This window comes from Pseudomyrmex gracilis, unplaced genomic scaffold (assembly GCF_002006095.1).
Source record: "Pseudomyrmex gracilis isolate BER0280 unplaced genomic scaffold, ASM200609v1 scaffold_470, whole genome shotgun sequence".
NCBI classification, from domain to species: Eukaryota; Metazoa; Arthropoda; class Insecta; order Hymenoptera; family Formicidae; genus Pseudomyrmex; species Pseudomyrmex gracilis.
Window position 1 is genome coordinate 58,393 of NW_018021054.1, and position 23,284 is coordinate 81,676.

General features: G+C 34.0%; 5 protein-coding genes across 14 annotated transcripts; 2 read left to right on the plus strand and 3 right to left on the minus strand.

Annotated features, from left to right (window-relative positions):
- Positions 1 to 641: 641 nt before the first annotated feature.
- Positions 642 to 5,389, minus strand: LOC109860811 (leucine-rich repeat flightless-interacting protein 2). 6 transcript variants are annotated; one of them, XM_020440149.1, is made up of 9 exons: positions 5,301 to 5,388; positions 4,156 to 4,311; positions 2,777 to 2,903; positions 2,549 to 2,688; positions 2,197 to 2,460; positions 1,949 to 2,093; positions 1,746 to 1,859; positions 1,451 to 1,665; positions 642 to 1,328 (listed from the first exon to the last, which is right to left on the minus strand). In XM_020440149.1, exons 2-9 carry the CDS (start codon positions 4,237 to 4,239, stop codon positions 1,218 to 1,220), a joined length of 1,200 nt encoding a protein of 399 aa, XP_020295738.1. In that variant the 5' UTR covers positions 4,240 to 4,311; positions 5,301 to 5,388; the 3' UTR covers positions 642 to 1,217. The 6 variants fall into 6 exon arrangements, with proteins under 6 accessions (XP_020295738.1, XP_020295739.1, XP_020295742.1 ...); XM_020440150.1 differs by having other exon boundaries at positions 4,156 to 4,329; positions 5,301 to 5,376; XM_020440153.1 differs by having other exon boundaries at positions 4,156 to 4,282; positions 5,301 to 5,362.
- Positions 5,390 to 6,696: 1,307 nt separating this feature from the next.
- On the plus strand, positions 6,697 to 8,994 carry LOC109860807 (RCC1-like G exchanging factor-like protein). The gene is made up of 8 exons (XM_020440143.1): positions 6,697 to 6,973; positions 7,057 to 7,314; positions 7,436 to 7,727; positions 7,817 to 7,989; positions 8,070 to 8,231; positions 8,374 to 8,501; positions 8,617 to 8,748; positions 8,901 to 8,994. Exons 1-8 carry the CDS (start codon positions 6,871 to 6,873, stop codon positions 8,976 to 8,978), a joined length of 1,326 nt encoding a protein of 441 aa, XP_020295732.1. The 5' UTR covers positions 6,697 to 6,870; the 3' UTR covers positions 8,979 to 8,994.
- On the minus strand, positions 8,846 to 13,977 carry LOC109860806. The gene is made up of 15 exons (XM_020440142.1): positions 13,715 to 13,977; positions 13,320 to 13,518; positions 13,023 to 13,188; positions 12,716 to 12,894; positions 12,419 to 12,583; positions 12,085 to 12,245; positions 11,542 to 11,876; positions 11,288 to 11,396; positions 11,064 to 11,199; positions 10,784 to 10,923; positions 10,517 to 10,717; positions 10,215 to 10,364; positions 9,952 to 10,115; positions 9,635 to 9,848; positions 8,846 to 9,430 (listed from the first exon to the last, which is right to left on the minus strand). The coding sequence occupies exons 1-15, from the start codon at positions 13,752 to 13,754 to the stop codon at positions 9,294 to 9,296; spliced, it is 2,496 nt and encodes an 831-aa protein (XP_020295731.1). The 5' UTR covers positions 13,755 to 13,977; the 3' UTR covers positions 8,846 to 9,293.
- Positions 13,978 to 14,825: 848 nt separating this feature from the next.
- Positions 14,826 to 19,058, plus strand: LOC109860805. 3 transcript variants are annotated; one of them, XM_020440139.1, is made up of 14 exons: positions 14,826 to 14,997; positions 15,083 to 15,266; positions 15,551 to 15,810; positions 15,914 to 16,075; positions 16,262 to 16,423; positions 16,497 to 16,664; positions 16,782 to 16,963; positions 17,077 to 17,303; positions 17,442 to 17,584; positions 17,670 to 17,870; positions 17,967 to 18,092; positions 18,203 to 18,351; positions 18,486 to 18,678; positions 18,788 to 19,058. In XM_020440139.1, the coding sequence occupies exons 1-14, from the start codon at positions 14,964 to 14,966 to the stop codon at positions 18,928 to 18,930; spliced, it is 2,334 nt and encodes a 777-aa protein (XP_020295728.1). In that variant the 5' UTR covers positions 14,826 to 14,963; the 3' UTR covers positions 18,931 to 19,058. The 3 variants fall into 3 exon arrangements, with proteins under 3 accessions (XP_020295728.1, XP_020295729.1, XP_020295730.1); XM_020440140.1 differs by lacking the exon at positions 18,788 to 19,058 and having other exon boundaries at positions 18,473 to 18,560; XM_020440141.1 differs by lacking the exons at positions 18,486 to 18,678; positions 18,788 to 19,058 and having other exon boundaries at positions 17,670 to 17,776; positions 18,203 to 18,294.
- Positions 19,059 to 19,107: 49 nt separating this feature from the next.
- On the minus strand, positions 19,108 to 23,223 carry LOC109860804 (nuclear pore complex protein Nup133). 3 transcript variants are annotated; one of them, XM_020440137.1, is made up of 5 exons: positions 23,020 to 23,223; positions 22,810 to 22,914; positions 22,362 to 22,701; positions 19,426 to 22,255; positions 19,108 to 19,347 (listed from the first exon to the last, which is right to left on the minus strand). In XM_020440137.1, exons 2-5 carry the CDS (start codon positions 22,902 to 22,904, stop codon positions 19,214 to 19,216), a joined length of 3,399 nt encoding a protein of 1,132 aa, XP_020295726.1. In that variant the 5' UTR covers positions 22,905 to 22,914; positions 23,020 to 23,223; the 3' UTR covers positions 19,108 to 19,213. The 3 variants fall into 3 exon arrangements, with proteins under 3 accessions (XP_020295726.1, XP_020295725.1, XP_020295727.1); XM_020440136.1 differs by having other exon boundaries at positions 23,011 to 23,223; XM_020440138.1 differs by having other exon boundaries at positions 19,109 to 19,347; positions 23,079 to 23,223.
- Positions 23,224 to 23,284: the final 61 nt, after the last annotated feature.

Consider the following 23,284-nt stretch of genomic DNA (forward strand, 5'->3'; position numbering starts at 1 on the left):
ATTGTTTTTGCTTTGCTTGTATCAGTTTGTTAAATAAAACTGTCAATTGAATAAAATGATTCATAAAACATCAGTTCTAAAAACAATTCAATGTAACAATGCTTCATGTTCTTTCTTTTTCTATCAACACAGAGTGTAACCAAATTTTTTATACGCAGAATACTTATTCAAAAATTCAGTTAATTTGAACATATAAATTACGACGTAATTTAAATAAATAAAGTAAAATATTAGTCTAAAACTTTTGAAATTTTATGCCTTTATCGTACACACACACATTATAAATATATACGTACATACGCATATATACATATGTATACACATATGGGCGTCCGCAAGATTTTTTTTCAGGAGGGCGGAGCAATTTTTCCGTCCGAAAAATTATAAATTTTACAGTAAGGTTTCACTGTACAGAGAATTTTCACGAATAGATGTATGATTTAATTTGTTAACCAGGGATTTCAAGCTTGTTTCGAGATAAAAAACACAATTAGTGAAAAAACTTGCCTCCAGGGAGGGGCAAATGCCGGGTTTCTCCCCCCCTGCGGACGCCCATGCATACATACATATGCATCATGTTAAAAACTAGTTTTTTCTTTATCACAGGAATAGGAATAAAGAGAAAAAAAACTACAAAAATATATTCTGCCGTATTAAATTTAATACAGTAAAAAGCAATTAACGCGCTTATTTCATATTTAATCATAATATAAATATCTTTACGCTTTTAAAAATATATATATTAGTAATTTTTTTAAGTAAGTTTTATATGAATTTATTGCAACATGAGGCAAACAAAAATAAATACGCTATTTAATCCATTTGCCACTTATATATAAACGTATCAAGTTCTGAATCGGATTCATAACTGCTTATAAATTCGTCGAAAAATTTAACGTGTGAGAAATGCGGTAAAAAGTGTCTTTTGTCATTCCACTGAAAGGTTTATGCGGAAGTAACAAAGTGTTGATATCAAAGACTTAGTGGATGTAAGAGGTAGGGAATCTCTCTTCCACAGTTCTCCCGTGGTTTTTGTCCAAATAATGTCTACTATAAATGTGAACTATAACGATATTACGTAATCTTCGTTTTTGTAAACTACATCCAAAGTGTTAAGTAGTACTTAATATCGAGGCAACATTGGGGCACACGGTCTTTCTCTTCGGGACATAAGTAAAATGACGGACTCGTTATACATCTCTGCAAACATTGCTCCGTCAAAGCTCCTTTAAGAGATTTGACTTTGCATTTCTAACTTTATCCAATCGCCTGTGTAGATGTGTGTTTTCCGCTTCCAACTCTTCTACTCGATTTTGTGTTTCTCTTATCTGAAAATAAAATTGTCTTTTAGACGCGGATACAGATCTATATCTTTCTAAATCAGTTTTTATGTGTGTTTATGTATGAATCATGTTTTCGTATCTACAACAAGAATTAATAATAGTCATACTTCTCTTTGCAATTTCCTCTTTTCTACTTTCAATTCATCTTCCGATTTTTCAGACGCTTCCGCAGCTGACTTATAACGAATTACTTGACTTTCCAATCTAGCTACTGTTGCTTGCAGCGTGGACGTATCCTGTTCCGCTTTTTGTAATTTGAATTTATAATCCGCCAACAATTTATTTGCTTCGCGTTGAACGTCGTCGTTGTCCGATAAGTAACCTGTCACAAGAGACACAACGGATAAGTACATGTTGCTGTAATTCAGTCATTTAAAACACATTTGTAATTCAATACTGAACCAGATGATCTTTCAGATCTCATACGGTTTCTAGTTTCTTCAAGTTCTAATCTTAAATGCCGAATTTCATCCTGCAATTCTTTTTTTTCGGAAGCAAATTTTCTCAGTCGAACATCTGAAATAATTATAATTTAAAATACCGTACAACAATAAGTTCTATTTATTAGTAGAGTAATAACTTTATAAACTGATAATCGCACATACCTAATGAGCCTTTACCAGCCGTTTCTAATAACTCTGCAGCTTCCGTACTGACTAGTACTCTCTTTCTACGGCACGGTCCGTTTCCTAAATTTTCATTATTCTCGTCTTCACTTCCCTCATCGTCAACAATGACTAAACCGTTTTCCTAAATAATGTTTATATTAATCTTGTGTGCAAGACGAAATAAAAATAGTACCAAAGCTTTTTATTACACTTATATAGTAAAACAGTATTGAATGAATGCATACTTGTATAAGCGTATCTCTTTCTAATAATTGTGCTCTGTAAATATCTAAGTCTTCCTTTAATCTTTGACTGATTCGTTTTAACTGTTCCACATCTCGATTCTTTTCTCTCAATTCCCTACGTAACTGTGCAGCTGTTTCTTCGAATTCTTCAAGCTTATCTTTTAACAAATCGACTTGATAGGCGTAAGACGATTTTTCGTTGTCTAACTGAGCATTGGCTATCATTGCTTTCCTGAACTTCTCTTCGAATTCTTTCAATTCCAACTACAAACGAATACAGCAAAATTTTACATTTTTATCTTATACGTTATAAAAAAACGGAGATTCACAAAACATCAAATTGCAAACGTACTCTCATATCTCTGCTTAATCCTGCATCTTCTAACGAATCTTCCGAGGATCTACGACTTGGCTGAAAATTGTTGGAATTTGTGAGAAGTCGTGATGTACGAACCGGATCCGGAGTTACTCTCATAGTTCTATTCACATCAGCTATAAATTAAATATAAACAAAATATGTAGCAGGAACAGTGCGTTTTACTAGCGCGTTACCAAACCGCGTTCATCGTTTATAAACTACCTGTACACATATCATAAACTCTATCAGCGTTTTCTTCCGCTTCTTTCTGTTGTCTCTCCAATTCACGCATTCGTATTTCTCTAGCTTCCGCTCTTGCTTGTCTCCTAGCAGCCAGTCTTGCTTCTGCCTGAAAGTATGTATGGAAAATCCAGCCTGTTACCAAAAACACATGTTTACATTTGTTTTATTATTAAAACATCACCATAGTATAAAGCTTCTTCGTTAACATCTATTAGAAAAAAGCGAAGCATGACAAAAAACAATTGGACTAATAAGCAATAGTGTCAACCCACAATGAACAATGAAATAGTGAGATATTTATATAGTGTACTTCTTTGGCTATCAAAGAACATTTTTCAATGTTTTTAAAAATTTAAATATTTTAATATATCAAAGATACACAAACATCTTAAAAAATATATATAAACATTGTTTTTCTTTAATCTTAAGGCATAATTTATTCAAAATGTAAGTTGATACTTATTTGTATTGCATATTATTGTCGAATTATGCAATCTTTGTAGGAAAGTAATCTGTTTTAAGTTTTTTTTTCTTTTTTTTTTTTTTTAATAGAAAACAAAAAATTACTCAAATATAATTTGTTATGCGCGCTCGCGCTTGCTCGCTCGCTCACGCACACATACACGGACACGCACACACACGCACGCACACATACACACGTGCGGGCGCACGCGCGCAAATTAAGCTAATACCAAAGCTAACAAATTAAATACAAAATTAATTAAATATAGAAATTGAAGAACTCGTCACATTACTAAATATGATGTAATACATACATAAAGCCTATTGTTTGAAAGAAATATTAAACTTACATATAAGTAGAAAGCAACTTAATAAATAAAAATAAAATAAAATATAAACATATTATTTATTAATAATAAGTAGTTAGTTATATTACAATTATAATTCATAAAATTATTTTTATTGATTTCTGCAGTAATTTGCTTTACAAAATCTGTCTTTTTATACAATATCGTAAATAAAATAAATATAGCCCCCACACACACGTTCTATAGAAATTATAGAATTTGCAGAATAAGTGCATGCAGCTATGTGCAAAGCATTATCTTAAGCTAATAGCAAATAAATTTAATGCTCTTTCCTGTTGGTGCTAATTTAATATAAGCTAATGTGCAATATATCGTTTTCGAGTATTGAACAAAAAATAATATCAAAAAACATATATATACTGCAAAATTTTAGAAAAAAATTATGTGCAATAAAATAGTACAGATTTATAGAATGGAACATTAAACCATTACCTTTTTTAATATAATCTAGTATATCTTTGTACATCCTTACATTCCGTGCATACTATAAAAATTTTTTTAAGTTTACATGTTTTATTGAGGTCATACCTCTTTAGCTATTTGATCAAGCGCTTGATCTTCTGCAGAATGCCGTGTGGCAGTCCGCCTTCGTCCAGCAATAGCTGATTCCATTATGAATTTCTTTCCTTAGAACTTTTCTTTCAACTGACTCTAGCTAGGAAAATCCACGTCCAACACCACACACTAGGTAAAAATGATTAGCTAAGGACAATGTATACATTGTAAGCCAGTGGTTATTAGCAAGGACATTATCATAAATCAACTCTGGACAACATTTTATTATTTCTTTCTCAGCATTGTAAGTATACTTGTTTTAAATAAATAAATAAATAAATACATACATACATACATACACACACACATACATATATACCACACACATACACACACCCGCACACACGCATGTGTATGTACATATACACGTACATACACATACACACACATATGTATGTATGTATGTATATACATATAGACATGTATATAATCAACTTCAAAGAATTTTCAAATTTTAGTAAATATTTTAGTAAAAAAAACATTTTATTAGTTTACTAAAGCTTAATTGTTTTAAACTTTTCAATTTATATTGTTTATATTTATATTGTTTCAATTACCATTTTATATGAAAATCACATTTGTTCTCACATATAAAAAATAAATATATAACATTTAAACAAAACTATTGCAATAGCAATAAAAATTTCCTTTGTCAAACAAAAAATTAGTTTTTATCAGAAGTGACCAAACTCATCGTTGTAATATATTTATTGTAAATAAATTTTTATTTACGATAAATATTTATTGCAAACTTATATTGTGCATATAAAATTTTGATTTAAGACCAATAACATTAAAAAGCAATAGATACGTAGAAAAATATATATGTATACTCCAATATACTTATATATATATATATATATGATTTGAGATAAGATAAATATCTCAGATTTTTATATAATATATTATCATTCGAGCTATAATCATAAATTATGTCCGTGTACATATGTAAAAATACATGTAAAACAATGAAGTTTTTACACAAGTAATATAGCTAAGATATTTATATGTATAAATACACATATAGTTACATGTATATAACTTCTACAACAATATATTTGTATCGCAACTCTTTGGCGCCGTTCAACTCACTTTTAGCAGGTGAGTGTTGCACTTACGAGTAGGACACGTCGTCAGCCAGCGGATAAATGCATATTTTCTCGACCAAGAAGCGCACGCGAAAATATCCGGGCACACACTATAAATACAATCGATAGAAATCGGATGACTTCGTTGCAATGACCATCTGTGGAACTTGTGATTGTGTGGCGGTGCGATTTTGCGATCTCAACTTTGGGCCCTGCTTATCCCGTGTGATGTACACACGACGACGATGACAATGACGATGATGATGAGGATGATGATACGTGAGCACGACAAAAAATTCCGTTTCCACAGTAGCGCTCGTTTAGAGAAACTACGCGCAAGATCTTCTGGCAACCGGCAACAACTGCTGACGAATTCGTTCAAACGCGAGGACTGGCGAATGTGATATACGTAGCCACTTTCGAGTCTAGCGGAAGATACATTTTTTTTCGGTCGCTCGTACACCGCTCCGCAACCTTCGCGCACCGCTCAACAGGGACAGTAACGTAAGCGAGACACGCAAAAGTACCGCACCGCACCCCGCTCAGAGGTGATCAACGAAGGTTTGTTCGCGTCGCACGCCCCAACGTGCTCCTACTCGCCCCAACGCGCCCTAACAGCGAATTCGGTAGCCCGGCATTACCGCGCGTTAAGTGCGACTTTTTTTATTGAAAAAGTTTATTAAAAAAGTTTTGAAGTTTCATTAAAGTTTCGTTGAAAAAAAGCGCGTTGGAGCGAATAGGAGCATGTTGGGTGCGTGCGACGCGAACAAACCTCGAGAAACACTGGTCTAGTTTCCACCGAAACCCTCAATTCGGTTTCACTCCGATGCAGATCAAATTTTAGTGTTCTGTTTCCATTGGAAGTAGAGTAGGGATTGAGGACGACGTCCCATTGAGCGGAAATCTATAGCGGAACGGAATGCGCGGAACCAGCTCGACCAATCATAGAATATATTCTGTGCATCTCCATAATTAAATATCACAGATTTCAATTTTTTAACGTCGTGCCTATCGATACTTCTGCTCTTCGTGATTTTTCCAAAAACAGTCTTCTTTTCTGCAAAAGTTTTTTAAACACTACAAAAAGATTATGATTTATTTTCCGCTTCATGTATTTTTCCTTCTTATGTCCCATTAAAGCGGTAAACGCGGCAGCGTAATCAAGTTTTATTCAATTGTGAAATAGTTTTATTTTTTGTTAAAAATACATTATAAAAAATCTTTGTCGTACGACAAATGTAATACCAGCCTAAAGCCTGTGTCACACTACGGATTAGGATTGAGATTGGATTGCAATTTGGCCAATCAGAGCGAAGATCACTAAACTTAGGATTTGGTTTTCTTTCTTCTGATTGGTCAAATTTCAATCCAATTCAATCCAATCTCAATCCCAATCCGTAGTGTGACATAGGCTTAAAGCCTAGACTTAAAAAAGTAGCTGAGTTTGTCCTCGCCGCCACAAGCGCACCAAAACCAAAAAGTAATTGGTGTATATTTTATTAGTTTAATTTTTGAAGCAATACAAGTCACGGTAAAGTTTTGTACTGAATAATTAAGTCATAAATAAGTAAATTACAAAATACATGTGATCTTATGGAAAATGTTTGGTACAGGAAGACATTGCTTGAAACAAGTTTTAAGAGCCAAGCATTTGCATTTGTACAGTAAAAGATTTAAGAAAGCTCAGCTGAAAGCCGTACCAAGTGAGTAATTACAGAATTATAAATATTGCATGAGTTTATGTAATTAATAAGATTAAATTAATTTTTATGTTTTTTTCCAATAGTTTATCAATATCCTGTAAGTCAGCCAGACGATTATAGGGTGTATGTATGGGGCCTTGCGCAACACGGTGCTCTTGGAGAAGTAAGAATATTAAAAAAGGACAAAGTTTCGTATGTAAAGAAGCCAAACAGATTATCTTTTGCTGAATATCATAAAGTAAGAGACATTGCTTGTGGATACGGTTTTACTGCTTATGCGGTAAATTCTTCAGATAAAAATATTGTTTATGGCACTGGAATAAACACAGATTCGCAAATTGGTAATTAAACTATTTAACTACTACACTGACTACTTTAGCTGTATTAAAATTATCAGGCTATTTTTGTTTCATTAGAAACAGGATTTGATCTTGAGATTCATATTAAAACTTTTTTCTACAGGTTATAATGAAATCGATAAAAAGAAGTTTCCCGAAGGTATGGTGTTCTTTCCAAGACCAATAAATTTACCTCTACAAGACAATGTTACAAGGGTTGTGGATATGGGTGCTGGAAGAGCGCATTTATTAATATTAACAACGGAAGGTCTATTCACATTGGGCAATAATGCATATGGTCAGTGTGGCAGGCCAATTGTATTAAATGAAGAATACAAAAAGAGCATGGTCATTCATCATATACCTGACATTAAGGGAAGTAAAATTATCGCGGTGACTGCTGGTCAAGATCACAGGTATTGAAACTTTTATCTGCTATTATTTATACAATTATTGTCTTTCCCCATTTTTCTTATTAATATTATTCTCATTAATATTATAATAGCATACTATTGTCAGAGACAGGTCAGGTGTATACATTTGGCTGGGGTGCAGATGGACAAACAGGTCTTGCGCACTATCGAAATGAATATAAACCGAGTTTAGTTAAGGGTGATCTAGCGGGACAACATATAATCAAAATCAGCTGTGCTGCCGATTGTGTATTGGCGCTTAGCGGTATGTAAAAATTATTTTTTTGTTGCGGATAAATATAATGAAATCATGAACGATCAAAATCTAAAATATTCCCGTCACAGATAAAGGAAAAGTTTATGGCTGGGGTAATTCCGAATATGGACAACTACCGATCAAGACCGAGAGTTGCCAAGTGAATATCGCTACAGAACTGGATGTATTTCAAGAAATAGGACCTATTACGGATATCGCTGCTGGTGGTAGCTTCTGCATGGCCTTGAATGGTGATTGTAACATATTTATGTTTATATTTCATAATATATTTGTTACATGTTTTGAAGTTATCAGTTAGTTATTAATAACTATTGTGGATATTTCTGCTAATAATTATTTACATCTCTGTATCAATTATCGTCTATTTTATAGATAAAGGTGATGTGTATGTATGGGGATATGGCATACTTGGTCTTGGACCTCAAGTGCAAAAAGTATCAAAACCAACTATGATTCCTGGCACATTATTCGGTCATAATGTATACAATCCCAATATTAAGGTAATTGAAAATAGATAGCAATAAAAAAGAAAGAATGTTTCTTTCATGCATGCTTTGTGTTTGCATAAAATATTATACTATTATACCATTATTATATTATTTTTTTACTGTGTAGATAAGCCAAATATATTGTGGAATCAGCCAGTTAGCAGCGTTGAGCAATTCTGGAGATTTATTTATGTGGGGAAGCAATAAATTCGGATGTTTGGGACTAGGACATACGGATGACCAGTTTTTCCCTTTGCGGGTACACTTATACTATTATCATATGAATAATATTTATATTGTTTCATACAAATAATATAAATAAAAGATTAAAATAATAGAACACAAATAAACGAATAATACATGTATAGAAAGTTTTTATATATAACATTTTGCTGTTTTCTTCTTGCACAGGTCGCGGTAGGCGCTCAAGTGAAAAAAGTTGCGTGCGGAGTTGATCATACAGTGACGCTTTGTAAGCCTTACATTTAAGAATATGACGTACTACCTTTTTAATGTTTTATATTGATCTTTTTACTTACGTAAGCAGTTTTATATTCATTCACTCATTCAAATATATATAAAAAAAGACTACATTAAACCTATAAAACCTTTTTTTTTTTTTTTTCATTATTGTAAATCGCAGTAATGGGAATGCATGTGTGTATGCATAGTTGTAACATATACATATATATGTAGTACAACTCTCAATTCTAATTTGATTAATGTATTGAAACATGTTTAATGACTTCAATTTGATCATTGAGAACAAACATGTGAAATAACATTAATTTCTATTATAATGTGTTACAGAAAAATATAAATTATACTCGCGATTAAAACAATAACGCTCAGTACATTTGCGCTCGCGTTACTCGTGCACACCAAATCTTCGTAGGAAACGGTGTATTTGATCATATGAGGGTATCTGCATACTTCTGTATCTAAAATATGAATGTTTTGTGTGTTACAAAAAATGTTAGAAATACTTTGGTTAGTCAACATTACACTACACTAAAGTATACATTCTTTAAAAGAAGTAACAAACTAAATAGAATAATAGTAAAATTCTTGCTGCAACTGTAAAAAATTTTCTCTTTTCATATTTAAATTAATATGTATGATCTTGCACTTTTTATATACAATACCTTTACAGTGAAAGTTCATAATTGACGAATTGGCTATTACTGATACGTATAACGGTTCACAGCGATGTATAAACTCGGCACCGCCACATGACACCTCAATGATGTGCATGTTGTCATTTACCAACGTGCATGACACATCGTCTGTCGAATTAGAGTTAATGGCACGTATACGTGACGTGCATACATTCAATATGCCCCAGCCGAACCCTTCAATCTGAAATATATATATTTATAATACATTTTATAATACATTCACACACACAAAGTTCAATATACATATAATACGTGTTTATTTACGAATTTAACAAGACGTTTACCTTTACTTTTGAAACATGGTTGCTGTCAGTAGAGAAGAAATAATTAGGATGCAACCTATAAGAAATTATCGTACCCGGTTCAATATAGTCGATAAACGAATTAGATGATGATCCGGTGCTGTCGTAATCGGCTCCACATTGTGTATTAATCAAACGCTGCGGAACTGAAATAAATAACGCGTGAATTAAGCTATACATTGTGCAGAAGAGAAATTTTAAGCTGTAAAATTCAAGAGAAAACTGTAAAATCTTATCTCCACTACCTTGTTTTATTCTCGAAATTACACTATTAATTGCTGAATTGCCTTGCAGTTCACCCGTAGTAGTGATAATGAACAAATCAGTTTCAGCATCTCTTACAAAATCTATCCATGTGTCCTTTGATCCAGAGGTCATTATAAGTATCGTAGCATCTGTAAGAATGTCAATCGTGAAGATCGTTTTTTTTTTCGTGCAATTCGTTGCGCATTTGCATTACTTGTAAAATTAGATTACTGTTAGATTAGAATTTATATAAAAAATTTTGTAGTTTCTGGGGGGAGGTAAAAAGAGTTGAAGCATTTACCTGGTACTTGTTCTCGCATTTTTTTTAACTCATTTATGCAAAACTCTTTGTCCTCATTGGCAACAGTTGATGTGTATGGAATAAATAATACTACATCGGACTTTCCATGTCCAAAACCATTACGTTTGTCATTTAATTTCTGTCTTTGTAAATCATTTAATTTCTCAAGTGATCGGAAAAAATCAAAGCCAGTATTCGTGACTGAAAAAGAAAATTATCCTTAATTTTTTTTTCACATATACCGATTATTTAATACATTGCACATACCATTTCTATAATGTGTTACATTATAAGAACCAATATCTAAGATACTGATGGTAGTGTTGATCATAATACTACCATCGCGGCCATTAATAAGCGTGAACTTGCTGTTGTACCGATTTATCTCTACATTGTCAAGTATATTTCTACATAAAAATAAAAGATAAAATGCATTTTTATATTGAAAATTATTATTACTAATTATTATTACTAAAAAAGGAGTAAAATTTGTATATGTAATTTATGTAATTTATACACATATATAAATTTAAAAAATTAAACTTACAAAATAATTGGATATATTGTTTCAAAACGCCATGTTGTGTCGAGAATAATTGTTAGATCAATAGCAACCTGAATAATGTCACTATAAATTCCTTTATTTATATCGTCACACGATAGATCCTTATTCATTGAAGATTCTAAAAATTAACGACCAATTGTAAAAGCTCATATATATCTCTTTGCGTCAAAGTGTCTAATAAAATGTTGAATGTTTATAGCACTTACGGACATAATTGGTCAACTCGTTTGCTGCTTGCACTGCAAATGCCTTACTCGCTTCGACAGTTATTACAGCTTCATGTAAATTTTTCAAAATGAAAGAAGCATTATGGGTCTAAAAAGCAACACTACACTTTGAAAAATGTCCGTATACAATATTAATAATATAATATTGTATACAATATATCGCGTATGTTATGTACATGAGTTTTTGTTATTAGTAAAGAAAACTCTTTTTTAATTTTATAAGTAACATTAACCTGTTCAAACATTGTGGAATTTTGTGCAATTTCCGAGAATAATGCTCTGCGATTACACGCTCTAAGTGAAGTACTGAACAATCCGTGTGAACTGTAATATAAATCCAAAATCTGCGATAATTTTAGAGTAGGTACTTTTCCGTACAAAGATTCTATTTGATTCGCAAAAATCAATCCATCCAAATCTCCTCTGATTCGCGCTGTGGTGAAATGTAATTTTTCATTGGCGCTCAGAAAATACCAATGTGGCACAGTCGAGTTCCAATTTCCATTTACACCCACGCTAATTTTCTGTTCTGTAGGACCTTGTCTTACAGCGACTACAGCCAAGTCGCCTATAAATACGAGTAAGAGTCGTTAATAAAATAATTAACAAAATCTGTTTCAGAAAGCAAGTTATATTGCATTTTTATAATTGAACGTTGTAGTCAATTGAATATTTCACTTTCTTATTGTATAGTTTTTCGGAAAAAACATGCAAATATTTAGCATAAGACAGCGCGAAACTGTAAAATAATACGAGAAAAAGATGAATGTCATTACCAGCCACAGTTGCGAACCATCTATTATCCAGTAATATTTTCGACAGTTTTTCTTTTTCCTCTGGCGATTTATCGAATAAAATATCCGAAGCTCTAACTATTTGCGGTTCAAGTCCGGCGGCTATACCAGAGATCAATGAACCGGCAGAAACTGGACCCCAGCTATAATAATCGATTAAGATACTTTCAAGACAGATCAAACGTTGTAAAGTAAAATTACTTGAACAAACATGTATACACTTACCGATAAAAGTTAAGAAACATATATATATATATATATATATATATAATATAAAAAGTAATTTATAATATTAATATATAAAAAATTTACATACGGAGTTTTTATGACACCATTTTCCACGGGACATCTACTTTTTGGTGGCATTTCTATTTTGGCAATACGGGCGATTTCCGGATGATTCGGTGGCAATTCTGGATACAACGCGTTTGGACCAAACGCGCTCTCCGTGTCTCCATTTTTTTGATGTTTAATAACATCGCTATATATATATACAATACACGAACAATCGTTAAATACATTTATTTTCGCACACTCAACTTTATAGAGTAGCCTGTATATATACTGTATATACATATGTATGTGTATCACCGTTATGTTACATTATATTTACATTTGTTCAGGTGTTAAGGTTTCCACGTCATTGTCCGCACTGGCATTCGTAGAACGATGATGATTGTTGGTTACACTCCTTGCATTTCTGTTAGCATTTTCGGCATATTTGCACACGGTGCCTTCGTCGCCTCTTTCGTAGAGTTCGATACTGCCAGACAGCATGGAATGAAGGGAACACTGCGAAAAAAATAATCGTTAAAATCGTTAAAATTAAAATCGAACCGCGTATAGAAACTCTATTTTTAAAATTTAGAGATATTCCTTATCTTTGTATGAAAATCATGAAATACGATTTTTTAGCTTACTGTTTCTACATCACTGATTATGTCGTCAGGAAGCGTATTTGTTCTCTCCGGTATTAACTCTAGTATTCGCAAGAACTTTTCGCTCTGTAAACTATCTATTACATAAGGTTCCACACCGGGTTTCTTAAGGACACGTGGATTTTCCAATATACCGTCTTTGCGATATCTGTAATTTTCAATGTGACGAGACATTAGTAATTTTAGATTTTTAATTTTTCAGTTTTTTATTTAAGATATACGCGCGCGTAAGAAACTATGTAGTTTTTTTTTTTTTTTTATTAGAAATAAAGGTTTTACTTGTGCATAATTGCAACAGTCAGGCTTCGTAAGTCCATGTTCAAGTTTTCTCGATCTTCGATCTTTCGAATAATTGCGATCAGTGTATTTAACGTGTGAGGTAATTTGTTATCCTTTTCCCGAAGGTACGCATTTGTGTAACATGGTAGCAACGTTTGTGAAATTTCATTTTTATTTGACTGTTCTTGCGCCAAAACGCCTACAAAAAAATGATTTAATTGCAAACTAATGAGACGATATAATAAAAGCTTTTTTTTGCACTTTTATACATATATGAATACTGTAAAAAAAATGTGTTTCTTAGAATTTGCGTTTAATTTTTAATATAATCACATTTTATCAAAAGCAAAATTGTGTAACATCATATAAAATTCTTAAAAGAAAAAATATCTCACCAAGTGTAAGTAGAGCGAACCAGTAATATAATCTGATCATCTTGCTATCGCTGAAAAGACGGAAGAAGATACGGAAATTTTCTGAATTAATGCTTTTCTTTAAAATAATATTGCAGCAAGAGTATTCGGCATATTGATTTCGAAGTGACAAATTTACACGGTACTTTCACACGTTTTTTTTTTTTTGTTTTATTTAATATGCAGGAAAGACACACGTTTTCCTTTCGGTTTCACTTAACGAGATATACTATACCACACCTTTTCTGCGGACACATATAGTACCATCTACTATCATTATCAAAAAAGATAAGATATCGTGTGTTATGAGTAATCTGTTCCCACTGATGATTGCAGAAATAACCCTTACGGTTAGAGAATATCAAAATTATTGCAATGATTTATATTTTAATTACCAATTAAATAAACCCCAAAAGCAATATGTTTTATATACATACAAACAATCAAGAGGTGACGTCGTCCTAATAAACGTCGCTTGACGACATCGTCTTTATGACGTTGCCTTGTTACTTGGAAAAGCTATTATCAATTAATCAAATATACTTTTAAGACTAAATCGGAAGAAAGTTATAAGACTTGCTCTATAATATTATTTAATTTAACGTACGTAGAATTAAAATGAATCGACGCACAAAATACAGTCAAAAGAGATTACGGTCATATTTAAATAGGCAATGTATACATATGTGTCACCGTAACAGTCGGCGCAAATGCAATAAAATATGCACGATATTATTTATTGTAATATCACATTGTATACTCAGTAAGTAAAATGAAAAATATCCCAGCAGATTGTTGTTTTTTCGTCGACAATTGTCTGTTTCAATCTGTCGACAGATTGTGCTAGTAAAGTAAGTATTATAACGACATTGTTTATATTAATAGTACTGATATAAATAAAATAGAAGAGATTTTAATTTAGTTTAGTTCGGATTTTACTTCTTTGTATGTTAAATAATAGTTTTACTGATAATACACATACATATATATATAAAGTATTTGAAGAGATTGCGCAGTCGCAGTTATCTTATCATCATCATCAAAGCAAACCATAATCTTGATATCTCTTTACAACGTGAATCATTAGAACAGTATACGAATCGGGTCGCAACACGCGTGTGTGTTATATATTTTGTAAGATATTGTTATATATGTGAGAAATAGTTGCATTGACACGCGATTTATACGAACGAAGACGCATTATTCTGTTAAAACAAAATCCCCCGATAGGATGGATTTTTTCATCATTTTACTACTATGTTACGGTATTGTTAACAAGTGAAATTGTGATTTGTGTGTGTGTTATATTTATGTATGTAATTTTCACAATTTTACATTTGTTATTTCCAGGGATAAGCTCGACAAATTCTCATAACGTTTTATATGATCTCAAAGAGTGCTATAGGAATAACAATTTGCATGATTTTCGTCTTCCTATGAACTTGCGCGTTTTGTTGGACATCATACGTAAGGCAGAAAATTACACCTACGGCGCGATGGATCTGAGAACAATGTCGTCTTCCTTGATGCACAGGTATATCTCGTCAATCTTCATTAATACGATATAATAAATTATATCGTATTGTAAAATTACAATATTCAAAAGCATTTTATATGAATTGTTGAATTAAATTTTTAATTCGAATCTGTATTAATTTACACATTCGGAAAATACATATTTGCGCACGTACGCATCCAGCATCGGCTCGTATTGATCTTAATACTTAGTTAAATTATAATTTCGCAAAAAAAATTTATAATAAATTTATAATATATTGTATAAATTCTGTCACAACAACATTGTCTTTATTGCATTAGATTTAAACTTGACGGCATTGTACGCTCCGAACACATAAAAGAAAGCGAGGGGATAATACCTTACAAACTGTCCAGAACGCAGAGTATCAAGTATAAATTAATAAAAAAGATGGTTCCGGGAAACGCGCAGTTGTTTCCGTTTGACGCGCTTACCGCGATAGAACGTTGTACTTTGCATCAAGCTATCTCGAATTCAGTGATGAAAAACAAATCACACGGCACGAATGCGGTGTGCATGGAAATCGGTCAGAAGTTAATAGGTATAATTTTCTCACATGCAAAGTTGCAAGAAAAAAATATAATTAATAAAAAATTTCAAGTAAAACTATTTAAATATTTTAAAATAAATTTTACGCGATGTAGGCAGAGCTCGGTTTGCCGATCTATGGAATTGCCCGCAGGAATACGGAGTAATTCTTACACCGTACGGAACTATTGCTCCAGGCGCTATTTTAGCGGCAATAACTGCATCCCTTGAGTATCAAAATGTTACGTTAAGTCTAATAAATAACTGGATGAAATCTGGTAACGTATTCACAATCATAAAAATACATATAAAAATATCAATACGTAAATTATCATAAAAAATATATAATAAAATAATCATATAAATAAAAAAAATACTATCTCAAAAGTACTTAAATATTTTGTACATCATATCAAAAACCAACAATCTCGAAAGAAAACCAAGAAAAAATCTTTGTTTCACAGAAAGTCCCAATGATAGTCCCATTGATAACTCAACCAACATCAGCGAGGAAGTGGATTTTATTATACCAAAACATAAAATGATTCGCAACAGATCAATGTCGTATCTCAATTCGCTAGAATCAAAAAAAAAATTAGATAACGTTTGGCTAGCAACAATTGCAGGTGGAAGATTTCAAAAGCAGCAAGGTGTTCTCTCAAGTCTTGCTAAAACATCCACAATAACATTATTTTTCAGGTGAATTAGCGGAAATGGTGGTGAATCAAGGACCTATAGTGGACACCGACATGACGATTGGCGCCACAGGATTTTGGAACAATACCATGCGTCCTAATGTTTACTATTTAAAAAGTAAAAACGATTATTTCGATGCTACTCGTGCCGAGATAGTCGGTGACATCGACGGTAAATATCTGCGTAAATATGTTAAAGTTTTGTTTTTTAATTATTAATAATGCAAAGTAATAATAACGATATATTACGAAATATTAATATAAGTTTTTTCTTTTTCGATTTGCAAAGGTCTCATCATTGCAAAAAAAATACAAGGTTGGATAGACGAATTTTACAGTCTTCGTTTGAGTCAAATCCTCGATATGTATTATACGGACGAAGGTATAACTCTGTTCAATGAAAACATTAGAGTCTGCGACAGGAAAAAGGCTTTTTCGCATAACGTGCCGAAAACACTTTTGGATGAACAGGTTCTGTGCGCTTTGTATGTTTCACACACACACACACACACACACATACACGCGCGCGCGTGTAAAATATGTAAATTAATTTAAATAAATAATATTGTTATTACTGTAACCAGACATTTGCAGCATCCGATGTTCTGGACCGTTTTAACTACCACATGTTTAGAACTTCGGAGGCGCTTAAACGAGTAGTCGATCATGCAGTCACCAAATTCACCGATTACACAAATAATTACCTTTTGACAGAATTACTTTGTCGAGGTAAAAGACATTATCCGCGGGTGGAAGCGTTTGTTGTATTTGACGGAGCTTGGACTACGGAATATACGATGGATTTTATTGCGTAAGTCGAAGTATAAAAACTTTATTGTTTTTTTTAACATATTAAGAAGAGTTGCGTGTGTGCGCGCGCGCGCGCATTTTAATTAATAAATTAAGATACTTTCATATTTTTTCATTCACGCTGCATCATTGTTATTAGAGCGTTAATAGACGATCTAGATGTATCGGTATATGGTTCGAAAATGGGAATTCTACACGGCACTTCAGGACAATGGTTGCTTAATGTAACAAACAGTCCCAGTCTTGCTTACTATGCTGTGTCAAATTTCACGAAGATTTCATGTAAGACTTTCTGGTTTTTGTGAAATGTTTACTTTTTTTTTATTTTTATTTTATATAGCTGATATTATATACAAACATTTTGCAGGGCCCAAACGTCTAGATTTTCTTGCAGTACAAAATACGATATCTAATTACTTGAATAAAACCTGGAAAGAAAAGTGGGAACAACATACAATAGGAAATCTCGCGCAGGTACTTATAATATTGACTCCGTTGGCTCAGTTTTCGGAAACGGAACAGGAAACGATGTTGAGGTCGTTAAAAGAAATTAAACGTCTTCATCCTGGTAATAAAACACTTATTATCAAGGCATGAGATTTTTCTTTAGAAAAAGAAATATGTATATACAAACATAGACGCGTTTATATTTTTATAATTCCAGATCTATATTTTCTATATCACACGTCAGAACAGAATTCTCGTTTCTTTCAACCATTTGTACTGTCAGACCAAGATCGCTTAATAATTGGTCCCAATATCGATGTCATTGTGCAGTATTTATCAACGTGTAAATATTATAAAGCATAGTGTTTTGTAATAAAATATTAATTAAACACAATAAAAATTGTGCGTTTAATTAATACTTTAATTTTGTATTCATAAGTAATGTTGTTTCAGTACCGCGAACTCTGAGGCCGGTAGTTCCATTTTATAAAAACGAGTCTTTAGAGTTTCAAGATGAAATAGAGGATTACATAAGTCCTACAAAATCAATTACATATATGATACATTCGCAGAACATAGATGAACAAAAAATTACAATTACAGTTAGTATTTTCAAAAAATCCAATGTCTTCTTTTTTCAATATGAAATTAATAATTTATTAAAACATCTGTGTTTTTTATAATTTTTTGTTTTACCGTTTTACCTAACGGCTTCAATAATAGGCTTCTATGCTAGGTCCATAACTTCGGATATGGAACAATAACAGCTTGTTCATGGAATAGATTTGATGGTGAGGAACATACAAAATGCCAACAGCTTGACGCACATAGAGAAATCACTTTACTTAACGACTTCAAGTGTATCTACGCATATTGTCCTCACGTGTATGTTCGCGTACAAAATGCGACTTCTTTTAACAAATGCGCAGGTAATATCTCTTTTTGTGATGATATAACTAAAAACGTGTTTGTTTTTTCTTATATATACAAAAAATTTCTATTTTCATATTTATATGTTTGTTTTATTTTGCTTTCTAGAAATGGAATGTAGGTCACCGAATCAAGTGAGATACATTATCAGAATGCAAAATACATATGACAACATAGCAAACAGGAATATATGTATAAATATATTTATAATGGTTTATTTGTATGTACAATTAGTTGTACTTAACACGTAAATATCTGCTCAATAAAACTTAAAACTTGTAAAAAAGATTAAATGTGTATGTTTCAATATGTAAGTTTAATATTTGTGCGAATGTATGTGTGTGTGAATAAAAATACTCTCCGCACACACACAAAACAAGGAATCAATATAAATAAGAATAAATAAATTTACAAGAAACTCCAGTGTGTCAGTGTGTAACTGTTGTTTCATATTAAATGATGAGTATTAACAAGGTTTCTTTATTTTATTGTTTACAAAAATACAAATAGTTATACTTGCAGATATTTCTCACATCAAAAGTTCCGATAAGCGTATTCATATATTAATTTTATAAGAAATTGGAAATTACTCGACGCGGCAAGCTCTCCAAGCTCCGATTCCTTCAGAAGCATATCAATATGTGGTAAAAATTCATCTACTTTTGCACCTAAAAACACACGCAATCAAACATAGAAAAAGTTTTGCATTTTCTTGTTATTTTTTATTGATATTTCATTGAGCTTACCCATAAAATATGCGAGGTCCATCAACTTGAAAAATAGTGTCTCTTGAACTTGTTGCTCGGGATTCTTCTCCACAGTGTCCCACTGATTTCGTCGTGCCGCGCGCGCCCAGATTTGTAACTTCACGGACAGCCTTTCCTCCTCATGCTCCAGATACTCGAGCAAATCAAGAGCCTTCTTGAAATCGTATTCGTTGGCTATAACGTTGTCGTTCGAAGTATATAACATAATTAGTTCTCTCGGTGTGAGTACTCGCATTTTCGTGGTATCGTAGCCATAGGCCTCAAGCACTTGAACCGGTATATCATCTTGATAGGCTATAAGCGTCAATTCATGATCGATTGTCTTGGTGCGATCTTGTATTCTGTTCTCTGGTTCCTCGGACGCGAGTAGAGCCAACTTGGCTAACGAGAGCATTGATTTCTTACGACTGACCAGTTCGGATTCTTGAGTCGCCAGTGTTTGAAGCGTGTTAGCGGCAAGTCGCAACTCGTCGGTCAACGCCGCCTGCACCCACGACAAAGTGGGATGTTCCGATAGTTTTTCCGTCAATTCTGTGATGCCGCCGCGTCTGCATCGTTCGACCAACTGTCCCTGGCGTCCATCTTTCACATACCAAGAGAACAAGAAGCCGGCGAAGTCTTGCGCCGCGAATTTTTCTATGTAACCGTCGAGACGATTTTTATTGTTGGTCAATTCGCAAATCTGTATGAGCGAGGGAAAGTCACAGTATTTCTCAGCGAGCATAGCGGCGTTATCATACTGTTCTTCCTTTATCAACGGTTCTATCAGCTTCACGCGCTCCGTTTCGTATTGCTTCAAGAGCACTTCGAATTTCTCCGTACCGCGAATACTCTCCAAGTGGCACTTTCTTCCGTCCAGTATCAAATCGATTAAACTGACCAATTGCTCGTACAGCTCATTTCTAATGGTGGAATCGCTGGTTCCTGTTACACCGTGTTTGAAGGTGATGCTCTGCATCGTAGCGAGACAGTTCCGCAAACCGGCTTTGCCCGGTGCGGCCGTCCACGGCAGATATTCCGTCCTCTCGTTTGACAATTTTGCAGGAACAAAACGTTCGGCATTGTCCTGACGATATTTCACCACTTCGTACAGCACGGTTAGCAAAATTGCGTTGGTTTGCATAATATACTGCGCAACTTGTTGCAGAGGTCTTTCGGATTGCGTAACTTCGCACGCGTTTTCCACCAAAGTCGGGAAGAACAGATGCACCGTGCTCACTTTACGATAGAACACATCGTGAGCCGTGAGCTCATCGGACACGTGAGACTTTGTTTGAGTCAACGTCTGATCTATAATTGTGTCTATAATTTCCGGATATCTGTTTTGTAAACTGTACAATGTCAACGCCGCGACGATCTTCTCCACGTATTCGCTGAGTACGTGCGACGTAGACATAACAGTCTCTCTGCACGTAACTGCGCAGAATCTGTTCCACAACTTGTGCTCTTTTAGGAAGAAAATAAAGAGATCCAGTGCTTTTTGTTTGCTCTCCAATTGACAGGGTATCTGCATGGAAGTGACCGCGTTCACTGTCATCGACAGATCTCGATGCTGCGCCCATCTCGGATCGTTCGCCGGATAATCGTCAATCAGATCTTTCGCGACTTTCAGAACAAGCGTGTCGAGAGTGGCGTCGATATTCATTACCGGGTCTTCTTGCAATGGAAAAAGTTCCGAGAGAATCCCGTCGCATTGCGCCTTGTTCTTTCGCAGACTCAGAAGAAACGCGGCGCGCAATTGTCTGGCCGCGTCAGAACTGGAATACATATCCTGAAGTTCGTCGTTACTTATAAGAGTAGAAAAATTCTGCGCCGTTTGATTCACTTTGTAGGAATAATCCATACTTATGGTAGTGTCTGTGTATCCAGTGGTGTTAAAATCTTGCGCAGCAAAATCTACTGGCGTGATAGACACGAGACCGACGCTTTTTGTGAATAACACCGGTGTCGATCCGCATATAGCACCACCGAGTATACTGTCCTCACCTCTCACCAGATCGATTTTGTCCTGCTCAACTTCGGACGCTGTGTTAACCACAAGTACATCTTCCCGATTGTATATAATCGCTTCCCAACCGCACAATATAAAATGATAGGAAGCCAGCAGTGATTCCATCTCATCGTGATAAAATACGCATCCATTGAATTTGATTGGTATGAACCATTTGAATGAATTTGACAACGTAGTGCCCGTTAAAGGTAGCAATCCAAGCGCGAAATGAATTTCAAGAGACGGATTGGCCGCCATTAGTAAGACTATACCCTCTTCGCAAGTTTGCATATCGATGAACCATGTGTTCATACTTTGAGAGCTCGAATCCCAGATTTTCCTCTGAAATGCTTGTTGAACAATATGAGTGATGTCCTCATCGAATTCCATTTTTTCTTGTTCGTTTTGAGAAAAAAGCCAATATTGCAAGGAAGACCCGGCGAGAATAAGCACTCTCGATCCTTTCTCGCCCAGAGATGTGCATGTGACTTTTACAAGCTTTGTTTCCGCGACGGGTGACTGCGGTATAGCCCCGAAAATAAGAGAGGTCATTCTACGACCTATGCCACCAAGCCATCCTTGACTCGTTCGAAGTACCTGACATGAGATTGTGTTCTTTCCATTGTTGAATTGAGGCTGTAAAAGTGCTACAGTACATGTAGTTGTGGCTAGAATGCACCCATGACCTGGTATGTGTATAAGACAATCTACTTCTTGTCCAGCAAGCTCGGCGCTAGTTTCTACAGAAGATCCTTCATGTGCTACACTCGCCCAGAAACGTACCACTCCTTCTGGTGATACTGCCATGCAACTAGGAACCTATTTGTTCCAAAACAAAACAAACAATGCATTGATTAAACATTTAATAAATTTTTCACCAAGTTTTTATCTTAATTGCTCCTATATAATTCTGACTATTAAATACCTGATGTCCAGGTGATACCCAGACTGCTATACAATTTGCCTTATGAGCCAGATCACTTTGAGGCAGTAACAATTCGCGACACTGAGTTTTAAACATTCTTCTTTGTTTGGAATCATGAATGTTACTCTTGCATTGCCATACAAGCAACTTACGACCATAGACCAGCCAAGCCCAGCCATCTACAGACACATTAACACTAACAACAATATTTCTATCTACAAATGTCAATGCTTCAGTAACTAAAACTGGTAATGGAGAACCAAAGCTCTCTACTGTGTGGCACTGAGTTCTGCATATTACTTGTACTGACTGATTTGTCCGTCCAGATACACTTGTTGTTCTGAAGAATGAAACAAAATATAAATTGTAAAAATCGTCACTATAGTTTTAAAATAAAGACAGTAGCAGTAATTAGTTAATGGCAAGAATAAGACAAAAAAAAACTTACGAGCTATTTTTCTTCAATGAGTGAACTATTGACATTCGTTTTCTAGGAGACGACAGAGTCCAGCCTAACGAAGTTCCTGCACTAGTACGATCCATTTCTCAAAAACTATAACATACGACTATTTTAACGTAAATTCAAAACATAAAGTTTTATTTTATTTATAAATGTCTCAAAATTGTATTTTTGAGATTTTATAAACACTTCTAATGCCTGATGATTTATTTATATGTAGTTGATTCTTATTCCACCGCGTGTTTTGACAGAGATACCAGGGCAGGGAGTTCAAACTCGCCCCTTGTGAAAAGGGGAACGTAGAGTCCCTGGAAATAAGAGTCTGGCCAATGGGTGTGTTTAGCCGAAGTTAGCGCTACGTAGCGCTACGTAGCGGCTTCATGTAGCAGTTGCAACTGCTGCGTTACTTCTGCTGGACAGTATTGCTACGCGCAGCGCTTTTTGTAAGCGCAAATATGTTTGT

Bases quoted from the DNA above. Each gene is read 5' to 3' on its own strand.
- LOC109860806 (XM_020440142.1), bottom strand. From the start codon at position 13,754: ATGATCAGATTATATTACTGGTTCGCTCTACTTACACTTG. The intron at 12,895-13,022 runs GTAAGCTAAAAA...TTTTTTTCGCAG, and splicing joins TAATCAGTGATGTAGAAACA to TGTTCCCTTCATTCCATGCT. The intron at 11,877-12,084 runs GTAATGACATTC...TCGTATTTATAG, and splicing joins ATGGTTCGCAACTGTGGCTG to GCGACTTGGCTGTAGTCGCT.
- LOC109860807 (XM_020440143.1), top strand. From the start codon at position 6,871: ATGTTTGGTACAGGAAGACATTGCTTGAAACAAGTTTTAAGAGCCAAG. The intron at 7,728-7,816 runs GTATTGAAACTT...ATATTATAATAG, and splicing joins ACTGCTGGTCAAGATCACAG to CATACTATTGTCAGAGACAG. The intron at 7,990-8,069 runs GTATGTAAAAAT...TTCCCGTCACAG, and splicing joins TTGTGTATTGGCGCTTAGCG to ATAAAGGAAAAGTTTATGGC.
- LOC109860811 (XM_020440149.1), bottom strand. From the start codon at position 4,239: ATGGAATCAGCTATTGCTGGACGAAGGCGGACTGCCACACGGCATTCT. The intron at 2,461-2,548 runs GTACGTTTGCAA...ATTCGTTTGTAG, and splicing joins GATTAAGCAGAGATATGAGA to TTGGAATTGAAAGAATTCGA. The intron at 2,094-2,196 runs GTATGCATTCAT...AACATTATTTAG, and splicing joins AAAGAGATACGCTTATACAA to GAAAACGGTTTAGTCATTGT.
- LOC109860805 (XM_020440139.1), top strand. From the start codon at position 14,964: ATGGATTTTTTCATCATTTTACTACTATGTTACG. The intron at 17,304-17,441 runs GTAAGTCGAAGT...CATTGTTATTAG, and splicing joins TATACGATGGATTTTATTGC to AGCGTTAATAGACGATCTAG. The intron at 17,871-17,966 runs GTAATAAAACAC...TTATAATTCCAG, and splicing joins AATTAAACGTCTTCATCCTG to ATCTATATTTTCTATATCAC.
- LOC109860804 (XM_020440137.1), bottom strand. From the start codon at position 22,904: ATGGATCGTACTAGTGCAGGAACTTCGTTAGGCTGGACTCTGTCGTCT. The intron at 22,702-22,809 runs GTAAGTTTTTTT...TTCATTCTTCAG, and splicing joins TCATTGAAGAAAAATAGCTC to AACAACAAGTGTATCTGGAC. The intron at 22,256-22,361 runs GTATTTAATAGT...TGGAACAAATAG, and splicing joins GGGTATCACCTGGACATCAG to GTTCCTAGTTGCATGGCAGT.